At 41.5% G+C, this 24918-nt stretch overlaps 1 protein-coding gene across 3 annotated transcripts in view; it reads left to right on the plus strand.

Annotated features, from left to right (window-relative positions):
- Positions 1-22755, plus strand: part of TERF2 (telomeric repeat binding factor 2) — a 23463-nt gene extending 708 nt beyond the window's left edge. Inside the window, exons 2-10 of one of the 3 annotated variants that reach the window (XM_069085486.1) lie at positions 187-282; positions 2262-2392; positions 9086-9172; positions 9811-9957; positions 11848-12101; positions 12829-13218; positions 18250-18335; positions 20764-20807; positions 21727-22755. In XM_069085486.1, the coding sequence (XP_068941587.1) occupies positions 187-282; positions 2262-2392; positions 9086-9172; positions 9811-9957; positions 11848-12101; positions 12829-13218; positions 18250-18335; positions 20764-20807; positions 21727-21885 (1394 nt within the window). In that variant the 3' untranslated portion in view covers positions 21886-22755. Of the gene's footprint in view, positions 1-186; positions 283-2261; positions 2393-9085; positions 9173-9810; positions 9958-11847; positions 12102-12828; positions 13219-18249; positions 18336-20760; positions 20808-21726 lie in introns of all 3 variants that reach the window. The other 2 variants (XM_069085485.1, XM_069085487.1) reach the window with 2 other exon arrangements.
- The last annotated feature ends 2163 nt before the right edge of the window (positions 22756-24918 follow it).

The raw sequence follows: 24918 nt of genomic DNA on the forward strand, positions 1-24918 counted from the left end.
GGGGGGGGGGCAAAGGCAGCGGGAGGTCTGTGTAGCCCCACACGACAGTGGGGGTGGGGTGCGAAAGCAGGTGTGGACAGACCCACTCGTCGTGGGGATGGGGGGGGCAGCAGGTGTGGACGGCCCCGCACTGCCCCCCGGGGTGGGGGGACACCTCCGTGAGCCCAGCGCGGTCTTGTTTTCCAGCTCTGCTCGTTCGGCCCTTGGGGAAGGAGCACTCCATCTCCCGGCTGCTGCGGATTATGCAGTGTCTGTCTCGTATAGAAGAGGGGGAGAATTTGGGTATGGAGAGCTGCTTACTTCTACTGTTTGTCTTTTTGGAATAATTGATGGTCCTCTTTTAATTTCAGTCATCTCAGAGTACTGTAGATGCTGAGGTGTCTATGGGGGTAATGTATATCTTTGCCTCTCGTGTGCTACCAGTTTTAGATTAGATTTTAATCCCATCCTCTGCTCTGTTTCTTAAAGGCCCTGACTGGTTTGGGTGATAGAGAAGCAGATCTGGTTGTGTTGGGTTTTTTTTTTAATCATTTTCAGCTTCACATTCTCTCCTTCCTGCAAAACTCATGTTAATCCTGTTATGTATTGTCTTCAAAATAAATTTCTTGTAGTGAACAACTGAGGGGAAAACGGCTCAATCCGCACTCTATCACCTTTTATGTCAGGTGGTGTAGTGTAATGGTGAAAATTAAAGTAAACTGAGGTACAACGTGTGAAGCACCATCAATTTATTGACAGGCCACAGATTTGCCAATAAATAGGGTCTAGCCTCCTCACATAAGCTAAGACCTAGACTGAGGAATACAGACTTCTTTTATAGATGGAAGGAGGAGCCTCCAAAAAAAAATAGTAAATAGCATCATAGGCAGCGAAAAACAGTATGATTGGTTATGAAGCCTGTAGCATCATAGGTGACAAAAACAGTGTGATTGGTTGGACATTTGGGGCAACAGCCTTTCCTTCCATCTTGCTGTCAGGAAATATTGATCAGCTTGTTAGTGGAACAAGAGATAAGACTTTCTTGATAGGGAGTGATTTACAAGAAAGCTAAACTTCTGACCCTAAGAGATAACACATTTCCATGGATTTGTCCAAGGATAGCAGTGTAGAGATAACAGGTTTTCTTTAATTAAAGGTGATTTATAGGGAAACTAACTTTTAGACTTAAGATATCAGACTTCTTTTAATTGAAGTGTTTTAATAGGGAAACTGAACTTTTAAATTTAACTTAGAGAAGAAGACTGGACTTTTGGATCTCTGAATCTCTGAATTGAATTTAAAGACAAAGTCAGTTACACAGAATGGTAATAGAGAATAAAGTCAATTATAAAATTAAATCAATCAATGAAAGTCAACTTTATTTTCCCTTGTTTCATCTTGAGTCCTTTGAAATTATGGTTGGGGGAGGAGGGGTGCGGCTAGGTGGCACAGTGAATAGAGCACCGGCCCTGGAGTCAGGAAGACCTGAGTTCAAATCTGGCCTCAGACACTCAACACAAAAACTAGCCGTGTGACCTTGGGCAAGTCACTTAACCCCAATTGCCCTCCCAAAAAAAGGCAAAAAAGAAGTTATGGCTGGGTGTTGTGTTGGTCATACAGTTCCTAAGTCTTTCAAAGTTGAACAGACCCGGAGCAGCTAAGTGGTGCAGTGAATAGAGCACTAGTCCTGGAGTCAGGAGGACCTGAATTCAAATCCAGCCTCAGACACTTAACACTAGCCATGTTACCTTGGGCAAATCACTTAACCCCAATTGCCTAGGCTTCCTCCTCCAAAAAGAAAAAAAGGGGGGGAAACTAAAGTTGAACAGACCAAGTTTATAAGTGTGATCTTAGTTTGCTTTTTTTGAGTACTAGCAAGTGTTATGTTCTTAAATTCAGAATTGCATAGTAAACTGACTCTGGCTTCTATCTAGGGGCTGGGGTGAGGCGTATGCCTGTGTATTAAGAAAGTCAATATGAATTCTGGAATTAATTGGAATCCTTGAGGCATGTGCTTTCACTATTTCTTTAGTATTAATGAACTATCACATCATATAATGGCTATATTTTCCAAATAATATGGTATTTCTTCTTCCAACAAATTGCTGATTTCCAGCAGTTAAATTCCATGTTTGTTTTCCATATATATTTGTTCTGACTTCTGCACAAGCCAGCAATATAACCAGTAAATACGGTTTCTTTTAGACATTTTTTTTTCTCTGCCCTAGCTTTCAGATCCATAGAAAATAGCTGTAAGTGAAAAATCTTTCTCTTTATCCTAGACTGTTCCTTTGATATGGAGGCTGAACTCACACCTCTGGAATCAGCTATCAATGTGCTGGAGACCATTAAAACGGAGTTTACTCTCACAGAGGCAGTGGTAGAATCCAGTAGAAAACTGGTCAAGGAGGCTGTAAGGCTCATTTCTCCTTTCATTTCTTTTTTTAAATATATATATTTTTGCAGATGTATTGAGATTTCATAGAGTAGTTACATTCAGTCATTTAGAATGGGGTGGATGAGGCTTGGGTTATTGTTGGTTTAAAAATGATGCACAGCTTCCCTTTTCCCTCTGGCCCCCAACTCCAGTCATCACAGGCAGCCCCCTCTATATCTCCTCCCCTTTCTGAGATCTTGCTTGTCACTAACAAGGAGAGGCCCTGGACATGGCCCAGGTGGTTTGGCTGTGCACATGCTGACATTACAGAGGATAGATAGGTCTAGCTCCTCAGGGAAGCTAAGATCTCGACCAAGGGGGACAGCCTTCTTTTATAGACAGAAGCCACTCACTTGTGTGCACAGAATGTTGAGGGAGAATGAAGGCCAAAAAAAGGGACCAAGGGGCAGCTAGGTGGCGCAGTGAATAGAGCACCAGCCCTGGAGTCAGGAGGACCTGAGTTCAAATGTGGCCTCAGACACTTAACACAAAAAAACTAGCTGTGTGACCTTGGGCAAGTCCCTTAACCCCAACTACCCTCCAAAACCAACAAACAAACAAAAAAGGGACCAAGGATCTTTGGAACTTAACTTTTTTTGTGGCCAGGACTTGTGATTTCCTCAGTGAAGGGAGCTCTCTCTGCTTCTGCCATTGGCATCTTGTTCTGCAGTTTTTGAAGAGTTAACCTGGTATCTCATGGTTAAATGGACTTGCCCAGGACTGTTCAGCCTCTGTGTCACAGGCAGATACCAAGACCAGCTCTTTCTCTACTGTGTTGACCTACAGGTTGATTTGGGAATGTTGTCATTTTGGCTCCAGTTTTGTTAGAGGGGTGCTCTTCTTTTATGACAGTCTTATCTGAAATGAAATAGTTCCTTGGAGATACTAACATAAGAAAAGAGGCTAGAGATTTTCCGAGAATCCAGGGTGAGTTGGTGAGATCAGAACTGGAGAGACTTGGGGTAATCTTGCCATTAGAATAATAATAACAGCTATTTATCATTTAAATAAGGTTTTAGGGTTTGCAAAGCACTTTACATATATTAATTCATTTGATCTTTACAATAACTTTGGAAGTAAGGAAAATATATAAGGAAAATGAAGCTTGAGGAAGTTGGGTGACTGGCCTATAGTCTTGTGGGTAGAGTCTAGGGTAGAATATGAATCCAGGTCTTCCTCATTCCCAAGTCCAAGATACTATCCATTATGCCACAGTACTATAGAAACTAGTTCATAGCAGAACAGATGAAGATGGTTGAAGATGACAGCAGTCAAAGGTTAGAAATAGGCTCTTTCCCAAATTGAAAATACTCCTTCAGGCAGAGTTCAGGGACATCAGTTACTGGAGCAGACTTGACTGAGGCCTAGGAGTCCATGACGATGGTTGGTTCAGTGACAGGCGAGATTCCCAGAGCGGGGAACAGCATGAACCAAAATCAATACTCGAACCCTCTTACAAAGGAATCAAGGTCAGGGTTCAGTGAATGGGGAATAATTAAGACTTCTGACCTGTCCTCGACAGTCAAGATAAATGTTCGCTGCTTGGGTGGGCAAGAGAAATTTTAGGGACTCTTTGAGCTCACTCTGCCCATCCTTTCTCCTGCCCCATAAAAATTTTTGAAAGCCCCTAGATGTGAAGAGTTTTAACATTCTTCACAAATGCTAAATAGTCCATCAGAGTATTCAGAGGTATAAGTCAGACTTGTCTGTGGGGAGGGCAAGAGCTCAGCAGTAGTACTTCCCCCTCCTCCCATCTCTGACTCTAAGCTTGTTTTTTTTAACTTATTTACTTTTAGTTTTAAGCTTGTTTTTATATTCTGTTGGTCCAGAAAGGGCTTTAGCTCCTCTGACTGTGCCGCAGTAAATCATGCTCTGTTTTTCCTCCAACTACTCATCTACCTTGTCACCCTCAGAACGTTCTGAGGCTCTGCTGAAGGCTTGCTCTGCCCTCCTGTATTCCCCTGGGGAATATGATTAGAGGAAGGAAGGACCAGTACACAGTTTTGACTTATCTCCAGGGAAACTTGTTCCTTCTGGCACTTGGACCATATGGGGCCTCCTTCTAGTACGTGAGAGACAGCTGATGACACCAGGACTGAGAGGTGACAGGAGCACACACCTTGAAAGCACTTTGTGGCCTGAGGAGTCCCTTGTGTGCCCTCAGGAGATGGATGGAGCAGTGTATGTGGCATTCAGTGTGTGCCTGGAGAGTCAGGAGAGACCTCAGCAGCCAGAGGGGCTTACCCATACCTGCCCGAGAATTCCCACCGCAACACAGCCAACAATTGGCGTCGGGCCTCTTGCTTTGGAGGGGGAGTCCTCCGGCTCTTGAGATAGCCTGTTCCGTGTTCTAGCTCTTGTTTCAAAGCTTTTCCTTGCCTTTTTTGCACCTTCTATTCCATTGTTTCTAGCTTTGTCTTTGAAAGTCAAGCTGAATTAGTCTGATTCTTTTTTCCATGAGCCTCAGATTTAAAGAGAATAGTTTTAGATTGAAACAGGGCGGGGGTGGGTCCCAGACTGAAAATGACGTTGTTTGCCAGCTACTGAAAATATTAAAATAGTTTGGCCTTAGACCTAGGTGAAAAGTAAGAATGGACTAACAAGGAAAGAGAGTGACCTAAAGGATAGTTGAAGAAATGGAGAGGACAGGATGGACTCATAAAAGAGGAATCTGAAAGCCTCCTTAAGCTTAATCAAATAATGTGAAATTGTATATGCTTGTAACTAATTACTCATTCTGGAGATAGTTTTTGCCCTAAGATTTCCTTATAGTTTCTATTGTCGCCTATCTGTGCTGTCTTACAGTGGATGTTGTTGGGGAAAGGGATGACTGGAGTATAAAGGGTGTTCTTTTTGGTGTGACAAGGAAGAGTCAGCCAGGCAAAGCTTTGGAACCCAAGTGAGGAGGTTTCTGTTTAGGGATGACCTGTGGCTTTGCTCTTGCTTTTAATACCTGTTAATAGGAATCCAGATTTGTCATTATTTTGAAGTATTCAGCATTGACTCCCTTCCATTTTCCTGCTTCATTTTGGAAAAATGTTTTACATCTGGGACTAAAATTTTTCATTTGATCTTCTCACAATTCTTGAATGGTATGTACACACTCTGGGAGTTGGCCTTTCCCATGTTGAGTCTTAGAGCTAGGGGGTGACCTTAGAGGACATCACCTCCTCTCTCATCTATTACAGGAGGCCCCTCTACAGTGTATTGGCTCAAAACTGTCTGTCATCCTTAGGAAAGAATCTTGGTAACCTGAGGTCAGGGAGGCTTTGTAATGTCCCACAAAGTGTCCTGATGACCTGAAGGGCCCCGAATGAAACAAGCTGCTCATCACTTTGTCCAGATTGTCTTTCTCCCCATAACTACAAGACAGACTTCTCTTTGTTGGGGTTTCTTTGGAGAAGGAGGATGTGAAGAAGAGTGTCTTCTTTGCATGTATGAAATATATATATTCCTAAGGGTGGATGGGAAAAAATAAAATTTATTTCTGAAATAATGCCAAATGAGAAGCAGTGACACATTCTTTTAAGAAATTCTGTCGTGCTGTTGAGTGGTTCGCCCCTATAGAGAGGGTGAATAAATATGCCACAGCCTTCTGTGATTAAAATGAGAAGATAGACAAAGTACCCACCATAAGCTAGAGTGTGATCTCCCAAACCCCTAAATTAGGAAATTTAGGACAAAGAAAAAATTAGGCAATGATAGTTTTCTGGTAATGCCCTCTGGCATATTAGCAGCTGTGGCAAAGAATGTCTTACTGGAGATAAAATGCCTCTTCTCAAGATTCTTAAAAGAAAGAGACAGGACATTTCTTAAAGAGTTGGGAGTGTTTGGAATGGGAAAGCTGGGAAGGTATTTTGTGGTGTGCCCCCTGAAATATGCACTCTGGCCACATGTGTTCTCTACGTATATACCTCTCTTAACTGTTCCTGCTTGTGTCTTCTTAGCACTGGTGTCTGTGTGTCTGTGTGTGTGGAGAGGAGTAGAGAGTAATATAACCCAGGTTCTGAGAGTTTTATTTTTAAATTTCTTGCTGTGCTATTTCACTAACTACCTTTGCCTTGAAAGAAATAAATTAAAAAAAAAAAAGAAATTCCTTTGTGGGAATTCTTAAGGGGAATGTTAACAGTTAAGTTCATAGTAAACATTTTTGAGACAAGTCTCTTTCAAAAAAAATCTGGAGCCCTTTCTGCTCTGATAAGCTACATTACAGCTTGAATGCTTAACAGGAAAATGATAAGATGTTTATACTCTACCCAAGAACCTGCTTCTCAGTTTGGAGACCTGATTATACCTGAAATGTCTTTATACCTAGTCTGAACACATGATTCACTCTGCTGCCATCTGCCTTTTTACCACTTTTGGTTGGTATTTTCTTTCCATTTTCATTCTCTTCCTAAACTGTATCTAGGAACTTAGTCATTTCCTTGTTATGGATTTTTAAATAACCTATTTGGTAACAGGTGGCATTTTAATTTTTTTAGTGTATTTTTAGGAGTTGTGCTTTTAGGTGTGGGGTATTCAGGGTACTTTTCTGAGAGATGACAGACTATTTCACAGTACAAGTCATGAAGATAATCAACAGTGCACTGAATGGTTACTTCCAAAGCTGCTGGATTCTGTGTTCCTCTTAGCAGGTAGACCTCAGCCTTCTTAACTAGTGACTTACTAGGTTAGCTCGCTGAAGCTTGTAACAGAACATCTAATTATAGACCTTTTCAGATACATGGAGTGAAGTGAAGGGAGGGTCTATGCTTGCTAAAAATTGCAACTTCTTTTCACAGTCTTTCTTTCAAAGCCTATTCTTCTGCAAATGAAAATGAGATCAGAATGGGACTCATACCTAAATTAGTATTTTAACAAAGTTGTGGAGTCGTTATAAGAATTGAAAAAGCAGCAGTGTGGGGCAGCTAGGTGGCACAGTGGATAGAGCACTGGCCCTGGAGTCAGGAGGACCCGAGTTCAAATTGTACATCAGGCATTTAGTAGTAGCTGTGTGACCCTGAGCAAGTCATCTGATTGCCTCCTCTCTCACCCCCCACCCCCGGAAAAGCAGCAACTGTCTCAGAATAAGTCCAGTAGCAGTGTTGCTCCATCCTTAGAAGCAGCTTTCCATAAGCTCCCATTCTTGGTATTTGAGAGACAACTGATTCCTTCTTAACTTAGCATCACCTTTGTAGAGCATGATTGTGCGTAGTAATCTGATTGTTAGTAGTAGTAGAGTCTTGCTTCGTTGACAGCAAATATTTGCATATTAGGACACCAACAAACAACTTATTGTTAGCATCTTCCCAGAAGTAGATTTGACACGATTTTCCTTTTGCCCCATGTAGTTTGGCAAAGAACCTAGAGAAGATGAATGGTCTGGGTCTTCATAAAGGACATTTCATGAAGCATTTCCTTCTTTTGGGTTATATACTTGTTAGAGGGAAACTCAATGCTCTTGGAAATGACCAAACTTTCTTACTGTTCTTTTACCTCTCTTGGAATTTGGGGCTCATATATTTATGGTATTTTTTAAAGAACTCAAACCCACAATATTTGACATCATATCTTCCTTTCTTATAATTCAAAATGAGCCACAAATACTCTTTTTTTAGTTTTATTAACAGAATCATTTTCTGTATACTTAGCACCTGTTCTTTGGAATACCTTGGTTTCTGTTAGATCCCATTGGTCCCCTCTTAGTTTGATGCATGTGGGAACAACCATATATGTGTTGGTAAAATTGCATTCGTTCAGGGGCAGCCAGGTAGCACAGCGAGTAAGAGCACCATCCCCAGTGTCGGGATGACCTGGGGCATCGAATCTGGGCTCAGACACTTAGCACTCACCCAGAAACACCTGGCTGTGTAACCTTGAGCAAGTTACTTAACCCTGATTGCTTAGGGGCGGCCAGGTAGCTCAGCGAGTAAGAGCACCAACTCCAGTGTCCGGATGACCTGGAGAATCGAATCTGGGCTCAGACACTTAGCACCACACCCAGAAATAACTGGCTGTGTAACCTTGAGCAAGTTACTTAACCCCAATTGTTTAAAAAAAAATTGCTTTTGTTCTGTACACAGCAGAGGTTGTTCTTTCAGGGTTATTGTGTTCGTAGGGGTTGGGTTAATTTTAGATAAAAATGGCCACAAGTCTTTCCTGAGTCTAAGTTGGAGAAGTCTGAGGTCAGTAAACAACTTTTCAAAATAAGAAAGGAACATCTGTGTTCACTGCAAAAAAGTACAGTAAAACTTGTGACCTTTAAAGGGAATGAGATAATAATTTCTTGAAACTGGGAATGAGCTGCCTTGAAAAAACCTCCCTTGGTGGGAGGAGGGTAGATTATTCAAATTGGCCTTATTGATAATAATCCCACAGATCAGCTTTCTCCTTTCATCCCATTAAAAATATATACAGCAATTTGGAAAGATCCTAATGGTTAAAGTTTAGGATGGAAGGACCTTTCCTTTGTGGATTGGATTAAGTTGTTTGCTGTGCACTGGCAATAATCATTAATGTTAGGTCAAGATTTAATTTTATAAGGAATTCAGTGTAATGTGAAAAGGCTTTTGAATGGGAGCTTTAATTTCATTATATTAAAGTGAGTTCACTTAGTATGCTGATTAAATTTGTTGCCATTATTATTAAAGCAGTTATAAGAGTGAGGGTCATTTTTTCCTTTTTTAGGCTGTCATCATTTGTATCAAAAACAAAGAATTTGAGAAGGCTTCAAAAATTTTGAAAAAACATATGTCCAAGGATCCTACAACTCAGGTAAATTCATTCTGGTTTTATCATGACTTGAGTCCATCCTATTTTTTTTTCTTTTGTGAGAAACAGATAAAGAGCAGCCCCTCTGCCCATGCAGTTACTAAAATTTAAATGAAGGTTCAGTAGCTCCTTAGCAGATTCCTCTTGCTGAATGCACGGTAGTATCATGGATGGAAAGCTGTCCTTAGAGCCAGGAAGGCTGGCCTCTGATTCATGCTGGCTCTGTGACCCTGGCCAGGGACCTGCTCTCTCACACTCATCTTCAGGAAGCATGCCACCCTGCAATTCTAAAGTATTTTCCTCACTCCTGAGCTGTGTCAAGCAATGAGATCCCAGGTCTGTCCCTGTTTTGGTGCTTATCTGGACTATGTGTAAAACATGGTGTCAGGACTAGAGAAGATACAGATAAAATGCTGTCCAAAGGCAACACTGTCACATGGGCTCACTTTGGACTTACTTTTTGATAATGTTAGACTTGCCTCGATCCCCTCTTTTCCTACGTTTGTCCCTTTTATAACTAATACCTGGATATGGGGGAAAGTTAGTAGGAATTATTATAATGTTATGCCTTCAAGTCTGTATAACTGGGTTTTTCACTAGGTGTCCATTTTTCATGTTGTATAAAATGGTCTTTCATTCAGAAATTGAGAAATGATCTGCTTGGCATTATCCGTGAAAGGAACGTCACACATCCAGTGATTCAGAACTTTTCCTATGAGACCTTCCAGCAGAAGATGTTGCGATTCCTAGAGTGCCACATGGATGATTCTGAGCCTTATCTCCTCACGGTATGGAAGTCCCCTCACACAGCACATGTAGACATCAGGGTTTCACAGTGATCAGGTGCTTTTTTTTTCTGTTGTGGATGTTTTTCTGGCTCATGTGGGGTAATAATTCAGAGGCAAAACTCGCTTTTTTAGGTAAGTGCCCCAGATGTTCTCTACACCGTCTGTGTTTTCTCCTTTTGTTGCGTGGAGTGTGTTTGTTGTGCTTAGTAAGTCAAGTGTGATTTACCCCCATTGACCAGGGTGCTGTGAAAGAGGTGAAATTCAGGAGAGGCATTGGAAGAAGGGTGATAAGAACTTCGTAGATGCGAAATGAGGGTGTTTAAAAGCCATGGACTTTTAGGGAAGTGTGCCACCAAGTCAAGGTTTACTTTGCCATGGGCAAAGTTTCAAAAATGTTTCTGATATTCAGCTAATCGGGCATACAGAGAGAAGTAAAATGCAAAGTGGGAACTTGGAGGACCTTGGAACTCAGAGTGACGTGGCTGCACTTGATAAGGTGGTTGTTTTGAGTATGGATGGAAGTTGAAGCTTTGGGTTGTAGATTTTCAATAGCTTTTTGAAATTGTATTTTTAAAAATCTGTTACAGTGGCCCAATGTGGTTGATTTGTAGATTACATGGCCAAGGTATTTTAATTATCTCTTTAAACAGTTTGAAATGTAAATAGAGCTGGCATCAGCAGATTTCTCTGATAACCCCTCCCCTCCTGCCACCACCACTACTCCCATTCATCCTCTATGCATTATGGATAGCTGTACTAAAATAATCAAGATTCATAGTCATTTTTACACTGTTGGTGAAGTGCTGGTAGGATGTTACCAGTGTAGGTAGGTTTTTCTTTTCTTATAAAACAATAAACTTTGCAGATAAATGGCCCCAAAAGGTTAAGGCCAAGTTACTCTGTACTGATGAGGAATAATTAAGGCTAGATGGAGATAGAGGGAGTCGTAGTTGGAGTTAGAGCAGGAGTAGCCAACCCAAGGCTTTGTCATTACCTTCACAGGTAATGCAAGGATAAAGAAAAAGAAATTTCCAACAAAGGAAAAATGAATTACAGTAAAGCTAAAATACCCTGTATATGCCCACACGTAGACACAATAGTTTCCCTTTCCCCCCAGTAAAACACATTCCAGGTTTCATATACAAATGAATAAATGGATGAATGATTTAATATTTGTCAGCTCCACTCAAACCCTCCCCAGGAAACATTGTGGCCCTTTGACACTTGTGAATTCTGACTCCTATCTTGGGTTAGGTTGACTACCCCTGAGTTAGAGACTCTTCATTAGGGACATGGTTGGAAAGATGGAGAGGAGAGGCAGATCCCAACAGACGTGGAGGAAGAGCCTATAGGATTTGGCAGCCAAGAGTGAAGAACATTTGATATATAAACTTGAAGTGTAAAGGTAATTAACACCACTGAAATCAGATTCCCCTTTCTGGTATCGGAACAGATTTACATAGTTTGTAAAATTATGAGCTCTTGGGGTGGCTAGGTGGCACAATGAACAGAGTGCCAGCCCTGGAGTCAGGAGGACCTGGGTTTGGATCTGGCCTCAGACACTTAACACACACACACAAAACTAGCCATATGACCTTGGGCAAGTCACTTAACCCCAGTTGCCCTCCAAAAAGCAAATAAATGAATGAATGAATATTAAAAAAAATTGTAAGCTCTTTTTATTTATCATTATTACTTTGTTTTGTGAAGGGAAAACATAAATTTGGGAGATATCTTAGAACAACTCTTCCTTTTTTCCCCCCACTACTGACTTTATGTTTAAGTTTTTGAAGTGAACTCTTTCCATAATAAAAGTGTTGATTGTTAGCATACAATGAATTAATGGAACCACATAGAGTCCTTTCTGATTATCCTCTCTTCCCTTCCAAGATGGCAAAGAGGGCTTTGAAATCTGAGTCATCGTCGTCGTCTTCATCATCAGCATCATCTTCTCTGACTGCTCCTGCTGCCCCTGCTGCCCCCACAGCTAACACATCTGCTGTGGCTGCCATGGCTCGGGCGCCCCCTACCAGTGCTGCAGCTAATGCTGCTGTTGCTAATGTGGGTGAAGGTTCTGGGAATACGAAGGAAGACAAACAGCCAGCCCTGGAGCCCGAGGAGAAGCCACTCAAAGAGCCCATGAGGTGGGGATCATTTCCCTTGGAATGCAATGTCTGTGAAAAGTTGACAATTGAAAGTGCAGGCTTCTTGAATAGTTTAATTAACAAATGATGGATGGAAATGAGCCTCTTCTGTTATTAGAGGAGGTAGGGTGAGGCCTCTTGGAGTAAAGTGATTTGCTCAGTCACATGACTAGTTTAGTTGGTTTAAAACCCAGGGTCCCTTCCCCTGCATTTTCTGCCCTCCCATGCCACGTCTCTGATATCTAGAGAGGGCAGAAGTTCAATGTGTATAAACTACCTGATGAAATCAGTTGAACAGACTTAAACACGTGTCACCACTGTAGGTTGACATTTTCAAATAGTATTCAGTGTTCTTATCACAAATATCATTAGAGTTAAATTGGCATATAAATTCAAGTCATTTTTCTTGTGGTCTCCTCTATAAAGGGGAAGGAGCAGGAGGGAACTCTGAAAAGAAAACCACTTTTCTTAATTTTTTCTCACCTGCCCTTCAAATGTTATAGTCACTTTCTCTCAGTTTGGGAAAAAACCTCTGTTTTGTGATTAGGTATGGAGATATGCAAAATCATTTTTTGAAAATGTTTAGACTTCAGTTAAATGACTTTGTCCAGTTTGGGCCGTTTAAGCTTGGGGAGACTTGGGAGCTTGGGAAACTTGGGTTGGGAGACTAGCAGGAGTCAATGACATTGACCTTTGACTGTCAAAGTATTTTTTGTTTCATATTTAGACAGTTACCTGAAAGTCCTTCCACTTTTGGAATTTCAACTCTGAAAAGAGCTTTTAAGAGTCTCTCTGATTCACAAGACCCTGATGGGGCTTTCACTAAATTGGACCAGAAGGATGTTATCGTTCCCAGGCCAGTGTCTCCTTCAGCAGCCCTCAAAAACAAGAGACAGAGACCAGAGGAAAGTTCTCCCTCAAAGTCTACAGATAACTCTGAACTGCAGCACAAAAACAAGCGTATGACAATAAGCAGATTGGTTTTGGAGCATGACAGCCAGGCCAGTGAGCAGAGTGACAGCCCGGACTCCTCCCAGGAGACCATTGTGTCTTCAGCCTCCAACTCCACAGTCCTGAAGCTGCACAATCAGCCCCTGGCTGGGGAGAAGAGTCATAAGTATGAAGACGGTCTTTGCTGTCATTAGTTGGTTGGTTGGTCATCGTAGTGTGGTTATTGCTTTAATAGATATAGATAGAGAAGTTCAGTTAAACTAAGTCATGAAAAACTTGGTGTTAAGCCAAAGCTAGAGCAAACCTCAGACATGAGGACCCTTACCCATCTGGGGGCCTGGGAGGCATCTGAGGGAGGGCAGGAGGGAGAATGGAAACATTCCTCAGCTGATTTAACTTGATCACCCTCTCTGGAACATGTCAATCTTTTTAGGTATCTCTGTTTTTGCTCATGCTGTTCCATCTGACTGGACTGACCACCCCATATTTGGATTCCAAAACCATGTGCATGGGCCAAAAAAAATTGCCCAGCCTTCAAAACCCTGTTCAGATCCATCTTTCTTTGAAAGCTTTCTTAAAGGTAGCTTTCACTGAAAGTGAATTCTCTTCCTGAACTTCACTTATTGAACACCATTTTCCCCTGAATGTGGTTTACATAAAACCTCAAATGTCATAAAAATTGTTGTTGTTGTTCAGTGGATATTTTTCCTTTCAGGGAGATCTCATGACCTATTTTGGGGGTTTGCCTTGTAGTTATTGATGTATATAGTCTATATACCTAATTAGACTATAAATTCCTGTGTCACAATTCTTAAAATATGTCTTTTGATTCTTGGTATCTTCTATAGCAGTGGTGTCAAATTTAAATAGAAACAGATCTCTGCCCCCACATGTTGTCTTAGAAAACCACTAATTCACATTAACTGTGTTGTATTGCATTTTTATTTGTTGTGTTAAACATTTCTCAGTTAGATTTTAATTGGGTTCCTGAGCATTGGGAACTGCGTGATGTGTTTGACCCCTCTGTTCTGCAGCACCCATTGCAGAAATGTGCCTGTATTAGGGTCCCAGAGTGTGTTTGTTAAATGAATGTAAAAAAGTGACACGATTCCTATCTTCAAGTTCATTGTCTACTTAGAGGCACCAGACAGTGAGAAGTGGATGACAATACAAGAGTAAAATAAGACTTAAGAAAAACCCAGAAGCTGTCCCAGACCAGTGTACGTGTGTCAGATGACTGGTGTAGCCAGTAAGTTCATAAGAAAGAGCACTGACTGGAGGTGAGATTGGTAAGGGAGGGAAAAGGGGGCTTATGAAGAATTTCGGCATTTAAAAGTTAGAAGGGGCCTTGGCAGCCACCTATCTCAGCTTTAAGACCTCCAGGGAGATGGGTCGGCTAGGTGGCACAGTGAATAGAGCACCGGCCCTGGAGTCGGGAGGACCTGAGTTCAAATCCGGCCTCGGACACTTAACACAAAAACTAGCTGTGTGATATTGGGCAAGTCACTTAACCCCAACTGCCCTGCCTTCCCCCCCTCCAAAAAGCAAAAAATAAAAAAGGCCTCCAGGGAGAGAGAAGGAACTACCCATTTGAGTTAGCCCATTCACAGCTCTCATTGTCAGGAAATCTTTCCTGACCTGAAGCCCAAATTGCTCCTGGTTCTACCCTCTAGGGTCAAACAGAACACAACTAATGTCTCCTTCATGGCAGCCCTTCAAGTACTTGAGTAATGCTCTCCTGTTCCTCTAAGTCTTTTCTTATCCAATGGTCACAGGCCCAGTTCCTTAAACCAGTCTTCATGTGACATGGGCTCAAGGCCCTTCACCAGCCTAGTGCCCCTTCTCTGGACATTCCTTAACCTAAAGAAGAACATGACTCCAGATGAAGGCCGACCATGGCAGAGAATGCTATGACTATCATCTTTCCTTTCTGGGAAGTGATATCTTTCAAAGCATCTCAAGATAACTTTATTGGCTGAGGAAATATCACACTATTGTCACTGAGCTTGGAGCCCACTAAACCCTCAGATTTTTTTTTTTAGGCCACATTCTAATCATGACTCCCTCGTTAGAAATGGTGAAGTAGATTCTTTTTTGTCTTCCAAGTACAAGACTGCCTTTCTCCTTACTGAATTTTATCTTTTAAGATTCTGTCCAGAGCTACTGAATTTTATCTTTTAAGATTCTGTCCAGAGCTCTAACCCATCAAGATCTCTTTGGATTCTGGTTCAGCCATCCAGTGTGTGATTACTCCCAACTTGGTGTTACCTATAAAGCTAACAAACGTACCATCTATACCTTTTTCCATGTTGTTGATAAAAATGTTTAGAGCAAAGGGCCAAGCACAGATGTCTGGGGTAATCCATTGGAGACCTGCCATGTTAACACTAAACCATTAACAGCGGTGTTAGCGACTCCGTGAGTCTGACTGTCTAACCATTGCTGAATTCATTTAATTGTGTTACTGTCTAATCCACAATGCTATCGTGAATTAAATTATCAAAAGCTTTGTTAGAATCTACATTCAGCTAGATGCATAGCATTCCTCTCTTAGTAATCCTGTCAAAGAAGGAAATTAGGATAGCTTGGCATGCATGACCTGTTCTTGATGAAGCCATGCTCAAATTGAACTAGCTCTTTAATGGTCAAGGGAATGAGATGGAAGAATATTTTTAGCAGTGAGAAATAATAATTGATTAAAAAAAATTTTTGTTTTGCTTTTTGGAAGGCAATTGGAGTTAAGTGACTTGCCCAAGGTTACACGGCTAGTTTTTGTGTTAAGTGTCTGAGACCGGATTTGAACTCAGGACCTCCTGACTCCAGGGCCAGCTCTCTATTCACTGAGCCACCTAGCCACCCCTATGAGAAATAACATAAGTGAATACCGTATATTCAGGCAGAAATCAGCACAGTGTGTTTAGAGATGATGATTTGATCACCATAAATGCTAGGAGTAGTTTAAACTAAACTGCATTAAAATAACAGGTCCTGGTCAATATGGCAGTGCTGAAAAGCCAAGTGGTCCATACCCTGTCTGATCAAAAGTGCCCTTTGTGACATACCATAGAAGTGGTTATCCAGCATTTAGGGAGGCCCTGAGGAAGGGGGAACCGAGTCTCTCCCAAGGCAAGCCACTCGACTTTAGGAAAGCTATGATTGTCAGGAAGCCTAATCCTTTCTTTTTGCAACTTCACCCAGTGTTCCTAATTCTGCCTTCTGGAGTTAACCAGCACTTGTCTGCTCCCCTTTCCACGAAAACCCTTCAAAGACTTAAAAGCAGCTGTCATGTCATCCCTGAGACTTTTATCTTCTCCAGGCTAAAAAATCCCTGGACTCTTTTGCCAGTCGCCATGCAGCATGAATTTGAGGCCTGTCACTATCCTGGTTACCCTCCTCTTGATTCTCCAAAGATATGGCCTGATCAGGGCAGAGGACAGAGAGACTCTGGCTTCTCTCTCCTGATCGTTATGGCTTAATATGCAGCGATGATGTCCTATTAGTTTTCTTGGCTGCTATGTTATACCTTTGACTCATTGAGCTCACAGTCCATTAAAAAACAACCACCATATCTTTTTCAGATGATTTGTTTTCTAGCCATTCTTCCCAAATCTTGTTGATTTATGAAGTTGGGTTTTTTTTGGGTTTTTTGTTTGTTTTTGCTTTTTGGAGGGGGGAAGGCAGGGCAATTGGGGTTAAGTGACTTGCCCAAGATCACACTCCTTACTTCCGGTGCTATAGTCACTGCGCCACCTAGCCGCCCCTCCAGTAATAAATTTAATAAATTTTTTATTTAAATAAATTTAATTTCCTACTAGGAAATTAAGTCAAATTCACTGACCCATCATTTGTAGACTCCACTCTTGAAATCTGGAACATTACCCTGTAGTTCTGCAGCATCTTCCATTGTCTATGGATGTTCAAAGACCCCAAACTGACTTTATAATCACATCTACCTAGTTGCTGGAGAAACTTTTTTGAAAACTTAGGAAAGGTGATTTTAAAAACCTGTGCTTTTAGAAGAGGCAAATAGCCAACAACTTAAAAGTATGATTTTTGAAGGTTTAAGCCATGTTTTGAAGAATGGCTGGGATTGGGCTATGCATGTTATGAAAGAGCCTGGTCAGGGGGAACAGTATGAGCAAAAATTCCCAATTAAGTTCTGTACAAAGCGTCAACATTTCCACCATCTAGATGAAGTTTTGTTATGGGCTATTCCTATCTATGTAACTTCCTCAGATTATTTTCATGTTTGCTTTGTAAAAATCACCAAATGTTTTTGTTAAGGCAAAATAGTTTGCTCTTTTGTTTGCTGTTTTTTATTTTCAAAGTAGCTGTGGTTAGTTCAATTAATGGTTACTGACTATTTAGCAAAATACACTCAGATTCTTAGACATGAATACATCCCTTTTTTTTTGGAGGGGGGAAGGCAGGGCAATTGGGGTTAAGTGACTTGCCCAAGGTCACATGGCTAGTTTTGTGTTACGTGTCTGATGCCAGATTTGAACTCGGGTCCTAATTCCAGGGTTGGTGCTCTATTCACTGCACACCTAGCCTCCCCATGAATGCATACATTAAAAAAAAAAATGTCATCAGGAAAACACCAAATATTTTTCTTCAAGCAAACCTTCTTAAGTTGAACCATACTTTTAAACAGGATTTTTGGATCTAGATAGTAGGTCTAGTTTCTAGAACTCTGAGTTTCGGTCCCTATGATTTAAGTGGGAATGCTGCATGATTTTTTTTCTTTTTTGCTTTTTAGAGGGCAGTTGGGGTTAAGTAACTTGCCCAAGGTTACACGGCTAGTTATTTTGTGTGGGTGTTAATTGTCTAAGGCTGGAACTGAACTCAGGTCCTCCTGACTCCGGGGCCGGCGCTTTACTCACTGCGCCACCTAGCGGCTCCTTGCTGCATGATCTTAATAAATACTGACACTTTGGTGACTAGGGAGAGACCTCACCTTTGAATTGTGGATTCTCAGTGCTTTACTTTGAGGACATTGTGGAAGAGTAATCTAAGGTTTTGATGGATACATGTTGTGGTGATTTGTGTTTATTTTTTACAGTGGAGTTTTGATGTCCTTAATATACTCCCTTTGAAATCCATTAATGTTTATGTAATTTGCATAGGGGACAGCTTTCTCTTTATTTGGGCTTTTTCAGTATATTATACCCACTTGTATTTTTGGTCTTTCCCTCAGAGTGCACAAAGACAAATGGAACAGCTCGAATGGACTTGAAGAAAAAGATTCCTGGTTGGAGGAGGAAGAACTCTTTCACGTCCAGGGTACGTTTGGAAAGACACACACACACACACACACACACACACACCATGACATGTGTCTCGGTACATATGGCTTGTTCACGCGTGAAGGATACATGCATAGATACAAAATGCAGGCTGGCACAGGTGAACGTTGCGCCACATGCTTCTCCAAATAATTTCTAAAGTATTTTCAGAAATTACGATACCTCTGGCTTCCATCCTGTCTCTTACTCTGTGAGGTCTGTGTCATTTACTCTAAAGTTCACAGTGAAGACTGTTCAAGCAATGTTTCCTAAGCAGTTATGTTTTTTATAACTTCTAAATAAAAATGTGCTACTTCAGTTTCCCCACAGTATTCTGTTAATTGATGATTTTTGAATATGCATTTGTTTGAGTTATAGAAATGATCAGCCTGGGCAGCTAGGTGGCGCAGTGAGTAGAGCACTGGCCCTGGAGTCAGGAGGACCTGGGTTCGGATTCGGCCTCAGACACTTCACACACACACACATACACACACAAAAAAAATACCTAGCCGTGTGACCTTGGGCAAGTCACTTAATCCCAATTGCCCTACCCTTTCCCCTCCAAAAAACGAAAAACAAACACACAAAAAAGAAATGACCAGCCTGGCATTAAAAAGAGTAGGTGGGATTATCCTTCTCCGAGAGGGTTAGGGAGAAACCTTAACCATAATGGCCTTTACCATTCTAACAGACTTTGTAAAAGAAAGATTTCCTCTTTTTTACTCTAAAGATCAACAGCAGTGCCTCTTACATAATTAACATGAATATTAGAGCCTTTGTACCAGAGTCTCTCCTTTAGGTTCCAAAAATGGGACTTTCCTTCCTGCAGCCTGCAGATTTGTGTAGGGGGACTGCAGCATGTACTTCTGGAGGTATCTTTATATTCATTCATTCATTCATCCATTCATCTATTCATTCATTCATTTGGCCAGCAAACCTCTGTTACATGCCTACCATGACCTGAGTGCTGTGCTCTCTGCTGGACCCTGGGGGATGGGTGGTGGGGACTGGGAAGCACAGTACACAGATATAAGTAAATAAAAATTAATACACATAGCAAATGCAGGATTTATTTTAGGTTGTAAACACTTAATTTTTCAATTAACAAGCATTCACTTGCTCTTCCTCTGCACTTCTCCCCATTGAAAAAAAGCCAAAGCTCTTGCAATAAAGATGCAGGGCTGAGCAGAGTAAGCCCTAGTGGGCAGCTAGGTGGCAGAGTGAATGGAGCACAGACCCTGGAGTCAGGAGGACCTGAGTTCAAATCCGGCCTCAGACACTTAACACAAAAACTAGCTGTGTGACCTTGGGCAAGTCAGTTAACCCCAATGGCCCTACCCTCCCCCTCCAAAAAAAAAAAAAAAAGAATAAGCCCTAGTTGCCTCGCTTGGAGAGCAGGCGGCCAGGTCTTTCTGCATACTAACTCCCTGATCATCACCAGTGGCCGTGGCATTGGCTGGCCAGAGCTTTGAAGTCTTCCAGAGTTATTTGTCTTTAAAGTATTTTTGTTCTGTACAAATCATTCTCTTGGTTCTGTTCATATCATACTGCCTCAGTTCATATGAACCTTCTCAGGTTTCTCTGAAACCATCCCCTTGATCATTTATAATAGTCCAGCCATCCTCCATTCCATCTGTAAACCATTCCTGGTTGAGCCATTCTCCAGCTAACAGGTGAGGAGGGGATGAGATGCCTCAGGAAGGGGCTGGCACTTGCACTGAGACAGGGGTGCAGGTGAGGTGGGGAGCATTCCAGGCATAGAGGACAGGGTGTGTTAAGCAGAGTTGGTTCCCACATTTGTATGGCCAGTACACACCAAAGCATTAACATGAAGGTGAGAGTTAAGCCTGACATTTTTTGGCAAAAAAAAAAAAAATGAATGAACTCCTCTTAAAAATTGTGATGGGGCGGCTAGGTGGCGCAGTGAGTAAGAGCTCCGGCCCCAGAGGTGGGAGGACCCGGGATCGGTTCCAGCCTCAGATACTTAACACCCACATAAAATAACTGGCTGTGTAACCTTGGGCAAGTTACTTAACCCCAATTGCTTTAAAAAAAAAAAAAAAGAATTGTGATATAACATGATCACACATGTATAACCTGTATCAAATTGCTTGCCTTCTCAATGGGGAGGAAGGAAAGGAGGGAGAGAATTTGGAACTCAAAAGTTTTGAAAACTAATGCTAAAAGTTGTTTTTATATTTAACTGGGGAAAAATAAAATATTAAATAAAAGCTTCAAATTAAAAAAAAATTGTGACAGAAACTATCTGACTATCCATTTTCTTAAAATATTTACAAACCTTGATTTGAGCTGGGGACCCCTTTTTGTTCCTTTAGGGCTATTTATTCTCTTTTGGCTTTGGTTGATGGTGGTTTTTTACAGTGAAAACTAGGGCTTACATGACTTTCCTTTTTGTTTTGCAGCAGGATCAGACGGAAACAACAGTTCATTCACTGGATCAAAAAAGCAGGTAATTTAGCCTCTAGATTCTTCCTTTTAAAATAGAACTGGAAGAGCTTGCCCAGGGGCTCTTCTCTGGTGAGGGTGAAAAGAGGATAAAGGGCAAGTGTCAGCAAATTTTAGTGCTTGCTGATTGAAACTTCTTTCTGAGAAGACTGAATGACCTGACTTGGGAGGAGTCTAAACCAACGGGCAGGTGTCCTTCAGAAGGAGAATCAAGGCTAAGAACTGGGGTTTTTCCTTGGGTTTTCTGAGCCTGGTGTTTTGCATACTGCCTGGCAAAGAGTAGGCACTTCATTAATGTTTATTGACTAAGTCTTGAGCCAGGAGGGACTGCATACATTTCACTGGCCACAGAAAGCTCAGCATGAGGTGTTTTGTTTGTTTTGTTTTGACTTTTCAAATTATAGGAAGTAGAGCTACTTAAATTTGGGGGAGGTTTGTGGCAGCATATTAGCTTATACTGACAGGTTGTTTCTTTTTCTTTTTTTTTCTTTTTGGTGGGCAATTGGGGTTAAGCGACTTGCCCAAGGTAACATGGCTAATAAGTGTTAAGTGTCTGAGGTCAGATTTGAACTCAGGTCCTCCTGATTCCAGAGCCAGTGCTCTATTCACTGCACCACGTAGCCACCCCAGACAGCTTGTTTCTTAAGTGGAGAAAGAATGTTTAGAAAGTGGATGTCATTGGGAAGTGACTTTTAAATAAATAATTGAAAATGATTATGCCAATCATAATTTTACTATGCCTTTAAAGTGCCATGGTACTAAAAGCTTTTAAAATGATTATTTCCTTTGACCTTAGTAGTTTCAGCTTCTTCCCTCTATTCCTGGGATACTTTTTCTCTGTATTCTTTGGTGCTATGGGCATCTTGTTCTTGGGATTTCTCAGAGGATGGGTTATGATAAGTTTTTTTGGTTTTCTCTTGTAGAAATGGACTGTGCAAGAGAGTGAGTGGGTCAAGGCTGGAGTGAAAAAATATGGGGAAGGAAACTGGGCTGCTATTTCCAAAAACTTCCCCTTTGTTAACCGAACAGCTGTGATGATCAAGGACCGTTGGCGAACCATGAAAAAACTAGGAATGAACTGAAAGCTTCTTTCATTTTCTCAAAATTAATGGGGGCACGTCTTCAAATTATAGCCCTCTATTCCATGCTTTCTTTCAGAAGTTGGGCTGGGGTGATGAGAGTGCTGGGCAGCCTGCTTCTTTGATTGGAGAGGTCCTTATCCCGGTTTTGTGCCGTCAGCATATGGAGTTAAGAAGGAGGAGAGCCCTAGCCCAACCTTCTTGGCAGGAATGACTGAAACACAGTTTGGGGAGGACCAGGAGGCAGTCGGCTTCCATGTTCTCTTGTGGCTTAAATCAGAACTGAACCCCCCCACTGGTCAGTAGAAACAGCCCCCAGGCAGACTTTTAGCTGAAGCCGAGGTGAGGAATATCCTCCACCATGAGCCCAGGTGGAGAGCTGTGTCTGTGTCATGGAAGAAGGTTTTCATCAGTGATCATCCACACCGGTCCCCTAATGCTTTTCTTTTCTGGGCCAGAAAGGCAGCTTTGAGCCCTTGATTCCTTTGTGGTTTTTTTTTTCCTTTTGTAAAATTGTGTGTTGTAGGTGAGCTTAGTCTTTCCCCTTCTACCCTGGACTCTGGAAGCTTTAAAGAAGCCTAAATATAGCCCTTAGTTCTGTTCTGAGTTTGTGAGATGTTTGCAGCTGCTTGAGCCCCTTTGTGCTTTTAAAGGCTGGTGTGTCCTCACACAGGAGCCCCTCGCTCCTTCCAGCTCCTTCTGTACTGTTTTGTGCTTGCTCTCTGTCTCAGACACCTTGGAGGGAAGGCCTGAAGGTCTCTTTTTAGCCACAACTTTCAGTAAAATGTTTTCTGTAATTTTTTTTTAAAGATGAATACTAATTATTGTCCATTACTTGTAGCATTCTTCATTAAAATACTGTTTCCCTCGCAATTCTATGTAGATGTTCAATATTAGCATTTGATGTGGTTCAGAAATGAGGGGCTGGTATGAAATGATGAAGCTTCAGAATATGCTCTCTGCAGTTCTTGCCTCTTAGGGACCCGGGAACATACCTTTTCTCACCTCCAAGTTTATGCAGGAAAGGAATTAACTTAATTTTACTGGAGTCAAGAGCCTTCTACAGTCTAGGGTCTTACCAAGAAGTTTAAAAGTGGGAGGGAACTCTCCCTAACTTGCCTTCACTATGAGTAGATTTATTTCTCAGAATGCATTATCTGAGCCCTGTCTGATTATCTTGCTTAGATTTAGCTAAATCTCTTGTGAATTTTTTCATCAGCTAACTCAGATATATTAAATGGAAGGGACAAGCAGCCCTCATTCTCCCACTTCCCATGGGGATGTATCTATAATGCTTAGGCAGGGTAGGCCTTTTGGCCAAAATGTTTTCCATTTAATAACAAGACTTAAAAACATTTTTATTTATTAAGTGCTTACTATGGCAGCAAGCATTTATTAAGCACCTACTGTGTACCAGGCTCTGTCCTAACTAGCAAGAATACAAAGGAAGTCAAGAAAGAGTCCGTGCTCTGAAGGAGCTTACAATCAGGCAAGAAAGACAATGTAGAAAGTGGCACTTTAGCTAAGACCAGAAGGAAGCCAAGTGGTAGAGATGAGGGAGACACCCATGTGAAAATTCACGTGTGCAAGGACTAGCAAGGAAGCCAGGCGTCACTGGATCACAGAGTGCATAGAAGAGTAAGCATGTAAGAAGGGTGGGAAGGTGGGCGAGGACTGGGTTATGAAGGGCTTAAGACAGTTTTTAAAGAGTCCTTGCCTTCTGGGACCTTAGAGCCTACTAGGGAGATGTTACATGTGTTATGCAAATAGGTACGTGTAAAGTCATTTCAGGACAGGGCACTATGCGGGGTAATTGGGAGAGGCAGAGTCTCAGAGGGAGCCAGAGATTCTAAAAGGTAACGGTAAGAATGGTGTTCATTCTAGGCAAGGCTTGCAGTTTGCATAAAGACTGTGGCAAGGAGAAGGCCCACTTGCTCAAAGCTCATATTTCTAGAGTTAGCTGTTCTTTTGGATGTCAGAGGTACTTTTACTTTTTAAAAAAATTTTTTCGTTTTCAGCATTCACTTCCATATGCTTTTGAGTTTCCAATTTTCTCCCCCTCCTTTTTTCCCCTCCCCAAGATGACATGGAATCTGATATAGACTCTGCATATATATTCATATTTAAATATTTTTACATTAGTCATGTGGTAAAGAAGTATCAGAAGCAATGGGAGGAACCACGAGAAAGAAGAAACAAAAGAAAAAAAGAAAGCAAATAGTCTGCTTCCCTCTGCATTCAGACTCCCCAGTTCTTCCTCTGGATGTGGATAGCATTTTCCACCATGATCCCTTGGAGTTGTCCTACATCCCTGCATTTTCCAGAAGAGCCAAGTATGTGAAAGTTAGTCATTGCCCCCTGTGGCTGTTGTGTTCAGTGTTCTGGATCTACTTACTTCACTCAGTATCAATTTGTATAAACCTTAACAAGTTTTTCTGAAATCCACCTGCTTATCATTTCTACAACAGTAGGATATTACAATAATATAATAGTGTTCCAATATACCACAAGGCATCCCCTCAATTTCCAGTTCTTGGCCACCACAAGAAGAGTTACTATAAATATTTTTGTACAAGTGGGTCCTTTTCCCATTTTTATGAACTCTTTGGGGTATAGGCCTAGAAGTGGTATTGCTGGGTCAAAAGGTATGCAACAGTTTTATGGCCCTTTAGGCATAGTTCCAAATTGTTCTTCAGAATGGTTGGATCAGTTCACAACTCCACCAACAGTGTATTAGTGTCCCAATTTGCCCACATCCTCTACAACATTTTTCATTTTCCTGTTTTCTCATGTTAGCCAATCTGACAGGTATGATGTATCTCAGAGTTGTTTTGGTTTGCATTTCTCTAATCGATAGTGATAGAGCATTTTTTCACATGACTATAGGTAGCTTTAATTTCTTCATCTGAAAAGTGCTTGTTCACATACTTTGACCATTTATCAATTGGGGAATGACTTGTATTATTACAAATTTTACTCAGTTATATATTTTTAAAATGAGGCCTTTATCAGAGATACCGGCTGTAAAAATTTGTT

Source organism: Petaurus breviceps, unplaced genomic scaffold (genome assembly GCF_028583685.1).
Source record: "Petaurus breviceps papuanus isolate PSGF00001 unplaced genomic scaffold, PetGlider_PUasm1.0 176, whole genome shotgun sequence".
Classification (NCBI taxonomy): Eukaryota; Metazoa; Chordata; class Mammalia; order Diprotodontia; family Petauridae; genus Petaurus; species Petaurus breviceps.